Source organism: Engraulis encrasicolus, chromosome 15 (assembly GCF_034702125.1).
Source record: "Engraulis encrasicolus isolate BLACKSEA-1 chromosome 15, IST_EnEncr_1.0, whole genome shotgun sequence".
In the NCBI taxonomy this organism is placed as follows: Eukaryota; Metazoa; Chordata; class Actinopteri; order Clupeiformes; family Engraulidae; genus Engraulis; species Engraulis encrasicolus.
In genome coordinates this window covers 7,858,806-7,878,966 of record NC_085871.1, presented here as the reverse complement: position 1 = coordinate 7,878,966, position 20,161 = coordinate 7,858,806, and the positions used below count along the sequence as shown (strand labels likewise).

The 20,161-nt window shown below is 40.5% G+C and overlaps 1 protein-coding gene across 3 annotated transcripts in view; it reads left to right on the top strand.

Annotated features, from left to right (window-relative positions):
• The window catches only part of entpd1 (ectonucleoside triphosphate diphosphohydrolase 1), a 23,508-nt gene extending 4,362 nt beyond the window's left edge, over positions 1-19,146 (top strand). For 2 of the 3 annotated variants that reach the window (XM_063216932.1, XM_063216930.1), the window contains exons 2-10: positions 13,497-13,624; positions 14,023-14,140; positions 14,430-14,580; positions 14,777-14,936; positions 16,090-16,287; positions 16,900-17,157; positions 17,630-17,737; positions 17,834-17,971; positions 18,585-19,146. In XM_063216932.1, coding sequence (XP_063073002.1) covers positions 13,499-13,624; positions 14,023-14,140; positions 14,430-14,580; positions 14,777-14,936; positions 16,090-16,287; positions 16,900-17,157; positions 17,630-17,737; positions 17,834-17,971; positions 18,585-18,794 — 1,467 coding nt within the window. In that variant the 5' untranslated portion in view covers positions 13,497-13,498 and the 3' untranslated portion in view covers positions 18,795-19,146. Of the gene's footprint in view, positions 1-12,343; positions 12,679-13,496; positions 13,625-14,022; positions 14,141-14,429; positions 14,581-14,776; positions 14,937-16,089; positions 16,288-16,899; positions 17,158-17,629; positions 17,738-17,833; positions 17,972-18,584 lie in introns of those variants that run through there. The other variant, XM_063216931.1, reaches the window with a different exon arrangement.
• Positions 19,147-20,161: the final 1,015 nt, after the last annotated feature.

The following is a 20,161-nucleotide window of genomic DNA, read 5'->3' as shown; positions in this document are numbered from 1 at the left end:
TGCTGGAGGGCAAGGCGAACCATATAACCCCAGAATATCAGTTACGCAAAATAAGATTTCCAGTTCATCACTCCAAGTAAATATTTTAGATTAAGCTCATAATGGAATATTGGAGGATAATCCCCTCTTTGTTGCACTCACATGAGATATCACTTATTTCATACAGGAGTCTCTGTGCCACTTTTGTTTCATTTTAGCCATTACGTCTGAGAGGAATCCCAGCCCAGAACTTTAAATTCCCCTCGTCCTCCCGGGGCCTCTGTCCAGCTGGTGGACAAGCAGAGTCCTCTAACGTCTGCCTTTCTCATCAGTCGACTCGCTCGTCAGACTTTTACATGGAATTCAGTGTGTGTGTGTGTGTGTGTGTGTGTGTGTGTGTGTGTGTGTGTGTGTGTGTGTGTGTGTGTGTGTGTGTGTGTGTGTCCCCCCCCAATGCGTAAAACTGAAGGCGGTCATCCCATTCACCTCGCTGAAGTTGACTCAGTGAAAAAACTACATTTAAACACGGTCTTAAAAGTAGAAGATTGAATTATAATAGTATAACAATATTAGTATCACTCTGCCAATTCCATTCCATTCATGCCATTTGGTTGAAATGTCATGCAACTAACAGTGCTAACCATTTTGAAATATGCAATATATTGCAACACTAAGCCTGCAGAGTAAATTGTGCCATGTCATTTCGGCACTTACAGAGTCGAATTGAAGACTCATGCAACTCTGACAGTGCAAACCTGCAAAATTCATTATGTGGACCTCACTGGACAATCCCTAAGAACGTCCTTGTTTGTTACTCTGGCCCATGCCTCAGTGTAGCTCAGGGGCTGGATGCACTGGCCTGGATTCGACCCCATCTGTGAGTGTAAACAGTCTTAAGTGAAGGGAGCATTGGCATTCCATAAAGCTATTCATACTCTTGGCATTTAAATGGCATGTGTGTGTGCATGCCTACACATCCTTAAGGAAATGAGAATGGATGCTGCTTAAGTTACGCACAAATCTGGGGTGCATTTCTAGAAACCATATTGCTATCTATAGCTACCATACTTTGTTGTTTGCAATGTAATTTCCCATTGGTAACTACCCAAGTTGCTAATTGTAACTGTTGCAACTACACTTTGGAGAAACATACCCCTGATGACTTTACCCACACTGATTTCACAGACCAAACAACACATTAGGGAAATGGATCTTCTTGCAGTTAACCCCTTAGCGTAGAGCATAAGTTATGACCTGAGGACCTAAGTTATAACCTGAGGACCCTCTTGAAAATGAGATTTTTATCTCAAGAGGCTATCCTCTAATAAAGAAATTTGACAATTTGACAACCTTACTGACACCAAAAGCGTAATGACTATGTCTTTATCTGTTTCTTAAGGCCCTTAGTAATGTCAGAGCAATGTTGTTGTGTAGTTGAGCATTTTCAGCAAAGAGTGAATAGGCCCGTCAGCGACCCTGAGCTCTAAAGTTCCTCATCATGTCTTTCAACCCTGCAGAGCAATCAGCAAAACATAATCACATGTAAACGTCCATGATGCGCTGATTAGGGAGAGTCATGATGTCATTTAGATAGACGTGTATTCCCAAAGAGTTTCCTGTTTGGTGGATAGCCCTACTTTTCTGTTCTTGTTTGAGTCCATATGGTTTGCAATGATGTCAGCAGTATGTTTCCACCCAGATGTGACAGCTGTGTTTCAAATGCTCCTCCTTTCAATTGGTTGGGTTTTTGAGCCGTAAAGATAGGAAAAGGTCAACCCATCATGTTTGCTGTCGTCAAGGGAGGGAATAGGATGTATTTTAGGCCAAGCCTTCAATTTTTTTCTATCAGCGTCAAAGCACTAAGACAAGCTACTTTAAGGATTTTATTTCTGGTTTATTACTTTGTGATATTGCCTGGAAAAGACCACATATGGTCACCCAAACACATACACTATTTCAGTTTTAATAAAAGTTGTCATGATGGTGGCCATAGATTTTTTTAATTTACTTAGTCCCAGTCACAGAGTGTAGATGACAATTATTGTCATGTTTTATAACATGGAATGCATACGGCCCTTCAATTACCTGCTGTTTTCAGAACTCATCATTGCTCGTAAGATTTTGTTTATCTGAAAAGGTAGTAGGAAATGGATCGCACTCAATTTTTCTTCTTTCTTGTTTAACTTTTTCTTCTTTCTATTTTAACATTGCAGGGACTGACATGTCATGTCAGTCAAGAAAAATTGAGTGTGATCCATTTCCTACTACTAGATTACTTCAGAGACGCACCAACAAGACGGAGGAGCGCGGTGTGTGGAAGATAACCTTGTTTATCTGAAAAGGGAAAGGCTTTTTTCAAAATCAGTTTTGAGCAAAGGGCTTTTCCTCCCATGGTTCCTACCCTATCCTCTCTTCCTCTGCCAACCACCCTTCTCACTAGACTTTAAATAGGACATAAACAGAGACATACTGTACAATGTGTGGGGGAACACAGAACACACAGGCATGACAAAGTGCGTCCAGGGAGGTTGTAGTAGATAAGTAGGATTGATTTTTGTCATTGCACGCATGCACTTACATTGTAAAAAGTAAGAGCCTTAGGTCAGCCATGTCAAAGCTTTATCCTTTGCCCCACATTAACGCTCCAAGTTATAAGGGGTGCTGTAGCTGGATGTTCATGGGTGCATGCAGGTAACCCTCACACGTTCCACTATATTACACACACACACGTACGCATGCAGACACGCACACACACACGCACACACACACACACACACACACACACACACACACACACACACACACACACACACACACACACACACACACACACACACACACACACACACACACACACACACACACACACACACACACACAGAGAGAGAGAGAGAGAGAGAGAGAGAGAGAGAGAGAGAGAGAGAATATAATGGTTTCTGTATGACTCAGTTCATCGTATTTGAAATTTGTATACCAGAATACATACGTACATACATACATACAGTAAATGGGTAGATGACGGATAGGCAGCAAAAAACATTTTTTTCACAAAACATTGTTTATGAGGGAAAAAAGTATATGTCTACGTAGTGCAGCAATTAATCTTTCAAAAAATCCAAGTGGTCACAATGTTGGTCTATTCATTGATTATTTATTTACGTTGATAAAGCAATTTGCTGAAAATATGTCCTTTGGTGTGACGTTAAGAAATATATTAAGTAATGTAGAAATGGCTTGATGGAGTTTTATGAACATTGTTACACTCTTCATATTTACTGCAATTTTTTAAAGTCTTAATTTAATGAGAAATTACCATTTAAGTATTTTTTTTTTCCCCATTAGATGTGATATTATTAGAAACCTTCGAGGAAAAACAGGGATATCTTTCTTTTAAATGTTCAAAATTGTCCGAATTTATACTAACTTTTCAGGGACGATAATTTGTTCTTCCCTAATGCAATATTCAGTGTTTATCAAACATATTGTTTAGCTCAAACAAATATTTGAGTGTTTAAAACATGTCACACCGTAGGACATTCATGTCACGCTAAAGGACAGAAATGCAAAACTGAGCCAGAAACAAATATATCAACATGATTATTTTGTCTTTTGATCATAATATAATGTTGTAGTCAATATGGACCTACACTTTACACTTATAAGTCTTTGAATCGTCGATTATCAGCCTATCGTAACTCTTAATGACAGCCATGCGGTCATTGAATGTAACCTGCAGAGCTCATAAGACTCATACTGAAGGGTGACCTTGGCATGACCATCACACTTTTGTAGGTATGCTATGACTGTTACACCATTGAACCTGTAGTGTGTAGTGGCCAGTGCCTGTTTGGTATCTCAAGCTGGACAGCACATTTATGCTGTATATTGAGCTCTCCACAGCATACTTTATTCATCTATACTCCTCTATATACTCTCTCACTGATCTTTCATTCACTGTTACCGTTATATTTTATGGTTTCAAAGCACCATTAATGACATTTTATATCATTTGACAGTATCTAAAATCAACAGCAAATATTCATCAACAATGCATCAAAGTATAAATTCCAAAGGCCAATAAAGGAATAAGTAATTTGAATACACAATATTTATCTAGTCAAACAACAAAACAAAAAAGTATGTACTACCAGTTGTTTTAAAAGCTATTTCTCAAATATCTAGTCCATTGGTGTGACCTGTTTGTCCTTTGGTGTGATACTCCAAAGTGTCACACCATAGGACTTTTACCATCACACCATAGGACTTTTACCATCACACCATAGGACTTTTGAGCTTTTGAGTTAATTTAAAGCCATGTCGTTGCCAACTGAAATACAATTTCACCTTTAGTAAGATGCATTTTCATACATCTACATAAGAAAAAAATATGAAAAATATACACTATTGTCAAAATGTATTTTATGGTTGTCACACCAAAGGACTACAAAACTAATACATCTTGTGGTAGCAAAACATAATTGATTGACTGAAGAACTCTGAGAGAAAAATCTAAAATCCACCCTTGCCATTGGCTTCTTAAGGGTCTAAAGTCACAATTTATGTACCGCTGGAGCTTCAACAATAGATAATTATCCACAGAATTAATACAAAAAAATGATGTCACACCACAGGACATTATTTTCTGTGACAAAGTTCATACGGTCTCAGAAAAACAGGGAAAAATTAAGCATTGCCACTTGCTAAAATAGACACTTTGAAAAACATGCCAGGGTTGTTTAGACAAATGACTGAGCTTTGATTATTTATTTAAAAATGTTTTAATATGGAGAACCAGGCTTGCCTCAGTCACACCATAGGACAAATGTGACATTTGACTCAAAATTAAGTATACTTATTTAAGCTCTGGATTTATTACACATTACTTTTTCACAACAACGACATTAGTTTAATCATTTAAAGCATTGACAATTTTGAAAAGCATGAATTTACTTAATTTTAAGAGCCTGCGACAGCAAAATTTACACGTCACGTCATCTACCCAAATACATATACACTCGTCTCCAAAAGAGTTGTCGCCTATCCATCTGTTTGGAATAACAGCTAATAACCTGACTTTCAATTAATCACTTGGCCTCAGAAGTCAACAAAGCTACAACCCTCCCGAATGAAAATGTATGTACAATAATACATTTCATGCACCAAAGAAAGATTGACCCTTTAATGAACACAGACAGGGCAGATTTTCACAAGACAAAAGTTTTGTCGCCTATCGAACATAATGTGAAAATGAGCAGATAAGTCACTCAAAACACTTCAAATACGCAAATCGGGTGTCATACTTAATCACTGAATCACTCTCACCTCTTCAAAAAATCAACTTTGGCCTTAGGTGTATGTTTAGGGTCATTGTAATCATGGAAAGCAACACAATGAAAAACAATTAAGATCAATGAGAGATGGTGACATATTCGCTATTCTTAGAGCAATACACGTTTAACTTCATGATTTAATCAATGATAAAAAGCCCTCAGACACCTGCAGCATGCATGCAGCTCCTCATAAGAGCTGTATCCCTACCATGTTTCACTTTATGCACCATTTTTCTTTTTTCATATTCTTCATCTCCAACACCATACAGTTTTGATGCTATCAGTTCTAAAATGGTTGATCTTGGGACCATGCCTTCAGAGTCTGAATTCCATTAGCCTTCCTTTTTGTCAGAATTAGGCCTGACATACTCTTGGCTGGCTTTTTTGAGACAGGACAGTGGGAGAGACTTCTTTGATGTTAAAGGTGAAGAATCTGGAAAAAATACATGGTGCCGAAAGTCAAACATGGGAGGGATACAGCTCTTATGTGGAGCTGCATGCATGCTGCTGGTGTGTGAGGGCTTTTATCATTGATTAAATCATGAAGTTAAAAATGTATTGCTCTACGAATAGCAAATATGTCACCATCTCTCATTGACCTCCATTGATTTTCATTGTGTTGCTTTCCATGATTACAATGACCCTAAACATACACCTAAGGCCAAAGTTGATTTTCTGGAGAGGTGAGAGTGAATCAGTGATTAAGTATGACACCCGATCTGCGTATTTGAAGTGTTTTGAGTGACTTATCTGCTCATTTTCACATTATGTTCGATAGGTGACAAAACTTTTGTCTTGTGAAAATCTGCCCTGTCTGAGTTCATTAAAGGGTCAATCTTGCTTTGGTGCATGACATTTATTTTTGTACATACATTTTCATTCGGGAGGGTTGTAGCTTTCATATGAGTGACTTCTGAAGCCAAGTGATTAATTGAAAGTCAGGTTATTAGCTGTTATTCCAAACAGATGGATAGGCGACAACTCTTTTGGAGACGAGTGTAGAGATACACACATATGCAATACATACATGCATACATGCATACATGCATACATGCATACATGCATACATGCATACATGCATACATACAGGGCCGCTGACAGCTTTGGCTGGGCCTGGGACGAAGACATCTGAAAGGGCCCCCCATCCAATCAATGCAATGTAATGAGGCCCCCCAATTCAGGGCCCCCTCTCTCCCTGGGCCTGGGACAAGCAACCCCTTTGTCCCCCACTGTCGGCTTCCCTGCATATGTGGGCCTACATACTACATAACGTAAATAAATGATGGACGCAGTGAGTCGCAGACCAATATACAGACAACAGTGCTCTGCTATCTGTAAAAACATTCATGGACAAAGTGTAATCATCAGGACACTTCATGCCAAAGGAGAGCTGGTCATGTCTCTGTACAGTACAGCCACAACCCACAAGCCTGACGATGTCATACCTCCCTAGTCACCTCCCTGACACGAGGCAGCGAGTGACTATTTGATGTTAAGGACCCATTTTTGTTGATTTGAATTTCGTAGAGAGTTCACAGTGCTTGACAATGTGTCATTGATCAGTAGCTGACAATTGATGATCTGAGAAAACATGCAATACCTGATTGATAAAGTAACCATACCTCTGTAGAAGACGTTTCTTTTACCTTTGGTGATGATGCGCTAAGTGTCTGAAGTGTGTGAAGATCTTAAAGATTTTTTTTCGACTTTATTTGATATGACAGTGTTAGAGGTGGACAGGGAGCGAATTGGGAGAGAGACGGGGAGGGGTCGGCAAAGGAGCCGGGCCGGGAATCGAACCCGGGTCAGCCGCATGGCAGGCGAGTGCCCTGCCGGCAGGGCCGTGTGTGAGGATCTTATGTTGTCTATGCTGTCACTATGTGAGCTTGCTGAATGACCAGTGGATGCTCTCCTGTTGGCCGTTCACTAGCAGAACAGACCTCTGTTAATCATTCTCCACTCTTGGGCTGACCACACAAATATCTGCTTGCTATCAGCTGGTAGTAGTTGGGAAACTGTAGAACTTGAAGCAATAGCAACGAGCCACTATCTTTAGATACTGGGATTAGCAGGTGGACCTCACTCAGTTTATTTCCCACCTCCTGCAAGCATTGTCCCTGTACCAACGGAGGGAAACAGGGGAGAGCAGCACTCAGAAGTCATGATTCAATTCATTATTTTGAATCATATAGGGGAAAACACGGGATAGCTAAGACAAATACAGTGACGGACAATTAGGCCCATGTATGGTATAGCGTATAAGCTTACTCCCCCTTCAGATGATCAACTATAATTGTCCTCTCTAACATGTGGTTGTAAATTTGGTCATATCCGGTACAATAGATCTAATACTGACGCGAAATCTATAACAGAGCAGTGGAACTGGGTGTGGAAATGAGGTAATCCCATCTGAAATGATCTCTGACTGAGTGGCAAAGCTGTTGGACATGGTCCATGAAAATAACATAAAAAAATGTGTGAGGGTGTGACCTCGTTGAGTTTTATTTGCATATTCTACAACTAATATAAATTCAAAGAATGCATCATTGCTATCATCAGTCATGTGCGTGCATGTCCTCCCATTCAACAGAAAACAGCTGCTTAGTCTGACCATCTGCAGAATGACCACAGATCTCCCCACTGGGTTACGATCCTCATTTCATTTTCAAAGTTGATTAACAAAAGGCCGCATTTCAAAAGGAAAATGTGCTTCCTTTTAAGGCACTGGACCAAAGCCAGACAGACATGATGTCATTGGGTTTCCCGTTCACAGATGAGTCTGAGCTGCTTGGCTACAGCCAACCACAAAGCACAACAGCTAGATCAGACATGCACAGCACATCACAGCACAGCACAGCACAGCACAGCTAAGGACAGGCCTCTGGCAGAGTGTTGTCCTTGATCTGGCCCCAGCCCGTAACCAGCAGAGGTGAGGCCCAGTGTTGCCAGATGTGTCTGATCAAATCCCGCCCAAAAGTTTCTCAAAAAACGCAAAAGTGCGCTAAATACCGCCCAATTTCAACAAATTACATTGGTTTCTATGGGCATAAAACGTCAGAAAAAATGCCAAATGGCCCATTTTTCCAGTTTTTACCCGCAGACAGCCATCCCAAGTAGCCCAATTGAACGGGTAACCACCCAATCTGGCAACACTGGTGAGGCCTTGGCCAACAAGAGTGCATGACACTAGTGAGAGAAGCGGTGGGGGACGCGGGTCGTGTCGCACACTGCAGGCAACAGACGTTTTTACTGAGTAAGAAAACATGATGAAACAAGCTGTGCTGCTTTATGGTGCCAGAGAGGGAGAGAGGGACTAGTTTCCAGGTGTTTGGCAGTAATGTCTACAAGAGCCAACATGAGAAGACTTCTGCTCAATAGGTTCGTTTTTTTGTTTGGAAATTTGGCAGATTTCTTACCCCCATTGTATCCTATATCAGTAAAAATAACAGATTCTAATTTATTACTTGGCTATTTAGTGATTTATTAATGTTATATTAATATTAAGTACCGAAATGCTACATCATAAACCATGCTAAACAATGGTACCATACATTTACATTACATTTATTTCTGTGTGTCATTTGCTTACGCTTTAATTGAGCACTCCTCCTCACACTAGTTTTGCTTGTACAGCACACATTTCCAACATTTTTGAAAGGTGCTGCAACTGGCCTGTACAACAAATCCTTTATTTACACAAATTCCAGCACACCCTCCTTCTCCAACCTCACTCAATGTTGAACAGTTTTTTAAAATGCCAGTTATTTCTCTCTGAAACATCACCATCGCCATCACATTTGTTTCAAGCAAGATGCAGCTCAGTCTAAATATAGAAACTTACAACTGGAGTTCAGTATGAGCTCTTGCCTTGTGTTATGTTGCCAACCTGGATTGAGAACCTGCCATTTCAACAGTTATGTAATCCAGCTTGCAGTTAAGACCGTGACCTGAATGGCATATTCTCTCTTTTTGTTTGCAATTGTGACTCGGCTAAGCCAGGGATGTACGTACAATATAACATTACTTCACCCCATGCAGCAGCTGAGGTGTTCAAGGCATGTCCATACAGGAATAAAGACACAAGTTCACCAGTGTAACAACTAGGCCTACATAATTCAGTTATGCCTTCTGAGCACCGAACAAAGTGGCACAACTCGTTTTTTGTGTATGTGTGAGAGTTAAACTGAAATGTTTCTGATAGACTCTGAAAAGAGAGCGAGTGTGTGTGGGCTCCGATGAGACAGAGTTTTGAAAGGGAGAGGCGGCTACTCCTTCACTCCCGGGATGAGTGTCCAGTCCAGCGCCTTCATTTGAACTCCTGCCCAGTGAGTTGTGCCAATAAACAGAAAAGAAATGTTTAGACAGGCAATGGGGAGGATTCCTGACGTCACCCTCTATTAGAAATAGCAACGTGATGCGTAGTGGATCATCAATTCTTGTTAGACATGCTTTTTTCTCTTGCACGGCCAGTTCGGCTCTTTCATTGTACTGTATGCATTGCATGGTTCATGGTGTTTTCTGAAGTCCGTCACATGACATAATTGTAGCATGTTTATTTTGGCATGTGAACATCTTCAGGAATGTCCTGCAGGAGGGGACATAAGATAACTTTCTGCTATTTCTTGTTGCAGTCTGATCATGACCACTGTCTGGACTTTGAGTAACTATATCAGCAGCATTAACCTTTCTTCACAAATACTAAAAACCATACATATGTACAGTAGGTTTGTTGGCTGGTTTAAGAGAGTGTGCTCGTAGAATGCTTTACCAGTGACTGGAATGATTGAGTCTTTGGTAATGGCCTGTTTGGCTGAGTGCATTCTTTGTAAAACATGGCAGCATTTCAATAAACTTTTACTAGAGAGAAAAAGGCAGGCCACACACGATTACATTATTCATATCACCAGCTACTGTTTGATATCTGCTGACACATATTTGAAAGGCCTCATATCTATCTTTCTTGAGAATCTCATTTCAAAACAGAGAATTAAGCAATATGACACAAGGGGGAGGGAGATTGTTAACTGACATCCTCCCGGTGTGGTTCGACAATTGGCACAAATTAAGTTTAAATTAAGTTTGCTTAATAAACAGACGGGCCTTAACCATTGCTGAAAATGTGGCCTGATTTGGTCCTTGGCATAGAGCCTCAGCCCTCATCATAGAGCCTTAGCCCCAAAGAGTAGGCTACAATGTACTCAGGAGAGGTGGTGGGGGGTGGGACAGTTAGCTAGTGCATCATTAAGAAAATTACCCATGTTATACTCAATATTAGAAGAGAGTAAATAACTGTAATCAAGCTGTTGAATTAGAGTCACCCAGGTGTAAACCTCTCATTGTTTTTTTCGTAAGGTAAGCATCTGTTGTGTAAAAGCTTAAATCAAGTGAATTCATGTCTATCTATCTTCAGGCTACTAGTAACCTTTTGAAGCCACCCTGGCACCATTAGGCCTCATCATGGGCAATCTGATTCTTGTTTCCTTTACAGTAGATCGCTATTACAAGGCATATGGTTCATAAAGTTATCATGACGGTGCTGTCCACTTCCAACAACACGTTTACACAAACTGTGTTTATATTAAATGTTCAGGCTATTTCTTATCTTGGGTTGGGTGGGAGCTGTACAATAACAACTTTTTTTCCATGGTGAACACCCACCACTGCTTTGATTTTGTGCAGAACAATTGAAGGATGCAGGCAAAGGTGGAAATGGGCAGGCCTAGCAAACAATTCTAGGTTGCCCTCCAAATGATTAATGTTCCGATTAGAAAACTGACTAAGGTTGAAACAATTTATTAATAATATACTCACATTAAATAGGCTAAATGTATATCATCATTTACATTCAAATCATAAATGGGAGAGCAAGTCCAACAATTGGACACCCCTGTGTTCTTTCAATTCAAGTAGGGGTGGTTGACGTTTAAGGGCGTAACGCAAAAAAAAAAAAAGTTTTTCAAATTCCTGAAAAAAATGATGGATAAAAATTGGAAAAAAATAGAAAAAAATAAAGCACTTAGTGGTCTGTGGAATTTCACCTTATTTTTGCCATTTTTGGGAAAATGTGTCCTGCATCAACACATAGCATAGGCATGTCACACCGCAAGAAAATGGAGTCACACCACAGGGAATTCACTGCATTATGGCCATTTTAATCCTTTTGTATACATGACTGACATCTGAGCTCATGCTAACTTGATAATGATATTGTGTTTAATCTTAATATGTGTTTTCATTAATAAAAAAACTTTTTTTCCTCCTATAAGAGCAGTCACACCACAGGACACCATAAAATGAACCTTGGCATTGCGTGACAGAAAGATTGCAATATGAAGACATATTAAGAGGTTAAGGGTCACCTTAAACTTCCACAGCACTCTCCAATAACTGAGGTACTGACTGGTTAGGAGCCAGTCTTTAAGACCCTTGTAGTTGCCCATTCACAAACATTGACATAGGCCTACATGTCACCCCACAGGACGCAATTTGTGTTACGAAATTGAACTTGTAGTTAATATTACTGTCTTGAGTTTTTTCCACATTCACATATCTTAATCTAAAGTTAAGATTTATGCAATCATGCCAAATGCTTCATACATTATTCAAAATGTTGTTGGTTAATTTATATATATATTATTATATATTGTTTCATTAATGTTACAGTCACACCACAGGAAATTTGACATATAAACCTTTACATAAATCTTAACAAAAATGTTTCTTCTCATCTAAGACTAATATGAAACACAATGTACCACATCTTCTTTCATTGACATTTGTTTTTTAAAGGAAAATAACAGTTTTGTAGGTTTTTAACCAATGTTACGAAAAAACAAGGCGTCACGTCTCCCACCCTTAGACAGATTGCTCTATTTCCATGAAGGAGACCTTCCAAATATCTGCTAGTCAGTTGTTTTTTGTTTTTGTTTGTTTGTATGTTTGTTTGTTTTTATTTTTATTTCTATTTATTTATTTTTGGGCGGGGGGGGGGGGGGGGGTTGTGGGGGGGGTAAGAATTTTTATACTCCCTTATCACAATTTCTGGTTTTAAGTTGTTTTATTCTGACTGTAGGCTATACCTCATTTATTAGGCCTACACGGTATAGTCGGGTAGGTAGGCCTGCAAAGCTATGTTTGAAATAGCACCTGTTATACATTCAGACAAATTCCCTTGTCAAAATGTAAACTTCCTGTTACCATACCGACGGAGTCATGGGCAGGGCTTCGGAAACCGATGCCCAAGGGGAAAGAGATGGCATTGAATTCATGTTGTCAGTACGGCAATCGTAAGTGTAGGCTAGTCTGGCTGTTGCTAAGTTGTGTCGGACAAACGAAAAGGATGAAAAGCGCCCGTAATCTATGTATCAAGGTATGTAAATTAAAGCATAGACTACTGTTCATTCTGTAGGCTACAGGTAGCTCGCGGAGGAGGTACATTTGTAGCTGGTTCGCTACCAGACCTAAGGGACGCAGTGGCACTCTAATTTGCCCTACAGCACAATAGCCGAGATACGACACAGACTACACCTCCCTCAAACCATTGCCGAATGTCAGTTTTTAACGTGTGAATGCTGTGTCAGCATGTCCCCTGGCTGTGTGCATGTTCGTATAGCGGTCGATGAAGTTATCGTCGACAGACGCCGCCAGTGGCCGCGCGCGCGCCCACGAGCTTCCCCGTTGATGCGCTCTCACAGGAGTCACGACACTTGGTCCGGGTGTGTAGTAGGCATCAATATTTTCAAAATTGTTTAATACAATATTAATCAGATGTTGAGAATACAAGGCAGAGGGCGAAGTATGTGGGAAAAGGAGCCCAGATAGGCCTACTTGACTCGTCCAGCTGTGCATCAATGTTGCGCTATCGGAGCATTAGTGTATCAATGAATCTGACATAATGATTTTACTCAGTTTCTCCTTATCTTTCTCTCTGTGTATCTCTCACAAGCAAGGATGAAGGGAACATGAGGTTGAACAGGAGCTGTGCTCCCCCCATCCCCCTTTCCCCCTGAAATATAGCCTAAATAAGTTAAATGAGTGTCCATAGAACTGGTGGCTTGGTGAAGTTTTACACTACAATATAATCTCCGAGTAAACAGTGTATAAGCCCTTTAAAGTTCCCAACCTACTTATTGTAATTGTCTCCACTGTACGTATTGACTATTTTCCTTCTATTTATTTCATCCGCAGAAATGAACGCGAAGACCCCATGGCACAGTGGGAAAGTGATTTGTGTGGCCTTCTTCTTCATAGCTGCTATTGTTACCATTGTATCCATCGCCATTGTACAGAACAAACCATTGCAGCAGAAATATAAGGTAGGCTATGTTTCTGTCTGGTAGAGGAAGCCACCTGTGTTCTTTGTAAACATTGATTTTAAAGCTGGATAATAGCCTGCAGGTGTATAATCTAATATGCACACAATAACCACTTTAGTCTACAAAAACAGGTGCTAAACCAATCAATAATGCAAAACACAAACACAGATGTGCACAAAAGGCATACATGTGAGCATGCACGTTTGATTGGACACCTCAGCGCAGCGATTTGTATGTGTCTTGTCTATTTGTGTTTTTATTCTGTGAGACCAAAGGCAATGTTCATGCTGGCATGACAATAAAGTCTATTCTGTTCTATTCTATTCTATTCTATTCTATTCTATTGTATTGTATTCTATTCTACTTTGTTTCTCCCTGCTATTTTCACCTGCTCCTAGTACGGAATAGTTTTGGATGCCGGCTCCTCGCACACGGCGGTTTACATCTACCAGTGGCCTGCGGAGAAAGAGAACAACACTGGAATGGTCAGTCAGCTAGTCAAGTGTAAAGTAAAAGGTAGGCTAAGGCATGTTCACAAGGACCATTCATCAGTTTGACCAGAGTGTTGTCACGTTTTATGGTTGGGTGCACAGCCGCTGACAGCTTTGGCCGGGCCCAGGACAAAGTCATCTAAAAGGGCCCCCCAGACTAATACATACAAAGTAATGAGGACCCAATTCTGGGGCCCCTGTCTACCTGGGCCCTGGGCAACTGTCCCCTTTGCCCTTAATTATGACCGGTACAGAAATGTGTTTACTCTTGTAAAGGCTCTGATCTTCTGACTTTTTCTGATTGTTCTCCACAGGAAGGGGCATCTCCAGTTATTCCCATGATCCCGCGGGAGCAGGTCGGTCTCTGGGGGTGTGTCTAGAGAAGGCCAAGGATAGCATCCCTGCAGTAAAGCACCAGGAGACCCCCGTGTATCTGGGCGCCACAGCAGGGATGAGGTTGCTCGAGTACGTAACCTTGCTTTTAGCTGCCATTTTGTTAACAAGAGTGACTTAGTACATGAAGTGAAATGGACATGTGATTCTGCACTGTCTCCCTGTCTGTAGCTGTAGGAAGTATAGCTTGTCGTGTTTTTGATATCTTAAGTGTCTCACTATGGTTTTTACCCTTTGGAGAAGAGTAGTTACGTTTTTTTTGTTACAGAGAGCAGAACAAACCAAGTGCTTTGGAGGTCTTGGAGTCAGTGGAGAAGACGTTACAGGCCTCTCCCTTCGACTTCCAGGGGGCACGCATCATTACTGGCCAAGAAGAGGGGGCCTTCGGTTGGATTACCGTCAACTACCTAAGCAAAAACTTTCAAAGGGTAAGTGGACACGCCATCTTTAGTCATACTGAAGATACTGAACAACTCATTTCAGCCACTTATATTTTAGTATTTCCTCCCCTCCCTCCTTTGGTGCCATGAATGCAGAGACAGCAAAGATGATTAATACATTTCCAAGCAATCAAATGATACATATCCGAAAGGAGTGTTCAGAATATGTTCAAACTTTCCAAAAATATGATCTCCGACTTCCTAACAACTGAAAAGGATAGATTCTTATCAGCGTGCCCAAAACAATGGTGGCTGAGTGAAAGAAGGAGCTCAAGCAGTAACAGCTTTGTATGGATGATGAGTGATACTAAAACCATGTGATTAACTGTGTAAGGTACGGGAAGTGGGTGCAATGTGGTTAGTACAGGAACAATGGCTTTCTTCTTCCCTTTTCCCTGGCTGTGGTTTTTCAATTGACATTTGTGCAAAGCCAACAATGAGCTTTGCTGCTATCCAATCTATTTGAATGTATGAAATACCTAATTTCTTGAGTATGAATGTATGAAAGAGATTTTCTTGAGAAAATTATGTATATAATAATGTAAATAATGTATTTCTGTATTTCATACATAGGCGGTTCTAGAGGGCCAGGGCCCGGTGGGCCACTGCCCCTTGCTCCTGGCCCCTGTACTAAATAGTCAATGGTCAATATTCTTTTTTTTTACTGAAATAGCTAAATATAAAATACAATATATAAAATAGAATAAGTACCTGTTTTTTTTTCTTCATTAAATGCCCCCATAAAAACACATTGGGCCAGCCTCAGCCCACCCTGGCAATTTTGATCTAGAAGCGCCACTGATTTCATGCGGTATGTTGTTTTGGTCAGCTTATCAATAGTTCTTTCAAATGATGTAATTGCACAAGAGTCTTATCAGCAGAATATGCAAACGCTTAACACTGACTGGAATGCTTCCAACACATTTTTAATGCAGTGCCAACAGCCAACTGAAATAAACGTGCATATTTGTATTCATATCTCTAAATGCCATAATTAATTATACATCATTACATTCTGGTTTTCTTCTTCAATGTAATAGCAAATCTCTCTTTCTCTCTCTCTCTCTCTCTCTCTCTCTCTGAAGCAGTAGCTTGCCATGATATTTAGCCAGATGGGTCATTGGGTATATCTTCTTTCCAGGCTGCCAGAACAATGGGCGCTTTGGACCTGGGGGGTGCCTCCACCCAGATCACCTTTGTGTCCAAGGAGAGCATAGAGTCCCCTGGCAATTCCATGGCATTCCGACTTTATGGAAACGATTATCAGGTGTACACCCACAGCTTCCTGTGTTACGGGAAGGACCAGGTCCTCAAACTAGCCTTGGAGAAAAAACTCCAGGTAAGACTTGCACAATGAAGATGCTGGCTAAATGAAAACTAAATCGATTCAAGTGAAAGTATAGAGTTCATGATTGTAAATTGTAGGTCCAGATTATAAAATCCAGAATCACATCATTTTTTGAAAAGGCTCAATATATTTCAGCACCCTATGTGAGTTTCACCTTCAGAAAGTATAAGCCCTTCCATGTATCCCTCTGCATGTGCACCCAACTGTCTGACCTACCCATGGCAGCAGTATGATTATGTCGGCTCATTGTGGTCAGTTGGCAGAATAGTCCAAAGATGTCGGATGTTGCGGATGTACTCTGCCCTTCAAAGCCAAAGTACAGTAACTACACCAACATCGAAACTGAGAAAAATGCCTTCTACGTTTTGGCATCAGGTTGGATATTGTAGTTACATTGAGATATTGCTACAGTATGTTGACATAGCATTATCTCTAAAGCGGGACATAATTTGACAATTAGGCTTTGTAAGAAGATAAAAGAGGTGTTATGAAGACCATTTTCACTATAAAATCTATTTTGACCAAATATGTACTTACTGCACTTTGCCTTTGTACGGCAGTACTGTATCTCAACTCTCTCTTATTTCCTCATTTTTCACCAAGTCAGCTAACGCCTCCTTAGAAGACCCCTGCTTCCACCCGGGCTACACCGAAACAAAGCCGTTTACGAGGGTGTTCGACAGCCCATGTGTCCAGGATGTAAGCGAGGAAGTCAAGAGTAAAACTTTCACACACACTGGCTCTGGCAGCTTCCAAGAGTGTCAGAATTCCATCAAGGATGTCTTTAACTTCAGCAGGTGTACGAGGTCACAATGCTCCTTCAATGGAGTATATCAGCCACATGTGGAAGGGATGTTTGGGGTGAGGAAAAACTGCTGCACCTTTTTACCTGCTCTAGCTGTGCCTGAATAACAGCATTCAATATACAGTGTATAAATATACTGCTTTTACATATTGCATTTAATCTGTATTGCACTTTATTATATATTGCACTTCTGCTATTTGCCCTGCGGAGTAGAAGTTTATCTGCATCTGTTACCCTGATTTTTGTGCAAGAGTACAGCCAATAAAGTTAAATCTATTTTCATCCTGTCTAAAATGCCATTCATAGATAATTAGTCCATAGTCACAAAAATACATGTGATTGATTTTATGAATGCTGCAGTACACTATTACATAATATTTAAAGCCATATTTTATGTTTATTCCTTATTTACGTTCAAAGTAATTCCTGTAAAGAAAAAAAAAACAATTTTCGTAGGTCTATTCAAAAGCAAAAGTATACCTCTTAATGTTTTTGTTCTTTTCTTTCATGTTTCTTTCTTGGACATAGGCCTTCTCTGCCTACTACTTTGTCATGAACTTCCTAAATCTAACAGGCAAATCCTTCGAAGAGACCAAGAAGGGGGTGGAGCAGTACTGTGCAACCCCATGGGATACGGTATGTTGTCTTCTCAAGTTCCCACATACAGCGTACCATACATTCATACTGTACATAGAAGTACATTGAAATAAAATGTCCGATCTGTGTTTCCAGATAAGGCAAGAACATCCCAAAATTGATGTGAAGTACCTGGCGGAGTATTGCTTCTCTGGGACCTACATATTGACTTTACTGGAAGACGGCTACAATTTCACATCCGCAACTTGGAAAGATATTCACTTCATCGATACGGTCTGCACCTTCCTCTTACTAGTACCTTGCATCAGAATCAGATACTATGTACAGTGTTGGCCAATCATGTAGGCAGCGCAATGATTTATTTTTGTCAGATGATGATGAATAGGAAAACAACAGTGGAAATGGACAAACATATTTTTTAAGTATCATGGATAAGCACGTTTGAGTAGTACAAGAACGATTATGTTTGTTAAATGGTACACAGTGACATCAATACCCCTTTAGCATGCTACGTTGAGGTATTTTCATTGGTATTTAAAAGTTAGTTCTAACTAAGTATTTCTTTTAATAGCCTGGTAGTCATTAGACAGTGTATGTGTAGCTTCTGCGCCCCTCTTTAGAGATCAACACAATGGTTTTTGAAGGAATTTGTTGGTGATGAGGCCGCGCAGAAGCAATAAATGCTTCGTCTGTTGGCTGATCCCATCGCTTCCTCTGTGTACCAGATGGTAGTGTGTGTAGCTCTTCTCCACCAGGGGGCGCCAAAGCTACACACACACCATCTGGTGAGAACCAGGCTAACTTTTTACAGCATTACATCTTCATTTTGACTGCTGGCCATTTTCAGCATGATGACTGGGTGCATGTTGTCTTCTGTTACTCCCAGATCGAAGGCAGTAGTGCAGGCTGGAGTCTGGGCTACATGCTGAACCTGACCAACATGATTCCTGCCGAGGCCCCCGACACACCCCTGATGCCTCACGGGGGCTTTGTCACCCTCATGCTTTTCCTCTCCCTCTTCCTCCTTGTACTCCTCCTCCTCGGCTACACATTCCTTGGTCGGCCATCTTGCTTATCTCCGAAGGAGATTGTCTAGCAGCAGACCCGGCGTCTTACGGGCCCAGATCTCACAGGGACAAACACGACCTGTGGAACTAAGGGGACTACAATGTGACCACTATGGGAGGTGTTTGATGAAGGCAGCATCTCGTTGGATAAAGACCATACTTTGCTCAACTTGGCCACGACATGGAAAGAGACTTTTTGGGGGCAGCTCCGCAGTACCTTGCCGTAGACAAAAAGATGAAGAGTATGTGCTATGATTTCAATATTACATTGTCTTCAAAAAAACATTCCCTGCCCAAACCAAACAAACTCAGGGGACTGTGTTGAACGACTTAAAAAAAGGGTTGTGTTATTTGTCATAATAGACGTTGGATTCTAAGTGATTTGTTTCGAAAAGTGTTATTCCTGGTTTTAGGTCTGATAAAAATGTATGATCATCATAAGCTGTGCTTGCATGAAAAAAACATTTACATTAGTTGGCCCTGACATCATGACTGACTTAGCTATTCCCTGATCATGATCAAATTTAGTTATCAAGTCATTTTTCACAAGATAAAGTTCAAAATGTAAGCTATTGGAATGGACAATTCAACTGAGTTCACAGAAGTATATTAATGATGCCACAACAATTCCTTATCTACATCAGGTTACTGTGGCTTTTCAAGTGTTAGGCTTTGGGGTCGTGTCATTTTCAGAATTTTGTTACCTACGTATTGCCAGAACAGGAAACAGAATTACTTGGGAATGTGTTTAATTAGAATTTCAATTCCTACCATTTACATATTCCATGATGATATTGTGTTGTATGAAGGATGTGTACAGGTGAAATTCAGGCTACGTTTATATGGTGACGACGATCAAAACAGAAGATGCAAAAGTGGCCTATCGTCTTCAATTTTTCAATGCGTTTTACATAAGGATGATTGTGAGTAAAAACAACAAAATATTTTATCTGAAGTCTCTTTCGTTTACATTGCAACCTTGGCGCTGTGGCCTGGAGGCGCAAAAAGTTTGACGTGATGGTCTATGGGACGTGAACATGTTTTGGCTTTTTTTGCCCTTTAGACGGAACATCCTGGATTGTCTTCAAAACTCCCCACTCTGCAAGGAGTCTTCAGATTTTTGCGTGTTCAAGCCCCAATAGCGGGGTTACCGTGTAAACGAAAGCAATTCCGATAAAATATTTTGTCGTTCTCCCTCACAATCGTCCTTGTATAAACCTCCTCTCATTTCGCCCTTGAATACAACAGTGAACTGTATGCCCAACAGCATTTTATATTATCCTCCTTTTTGTATTGCGATGCACTGACTAACACTGAGATGTATTTTTGTTTTCAATTGACATATTATCACTGATGGACTTCTGTTATGCTTAGCAAAGCAGCAAGCACAATATGT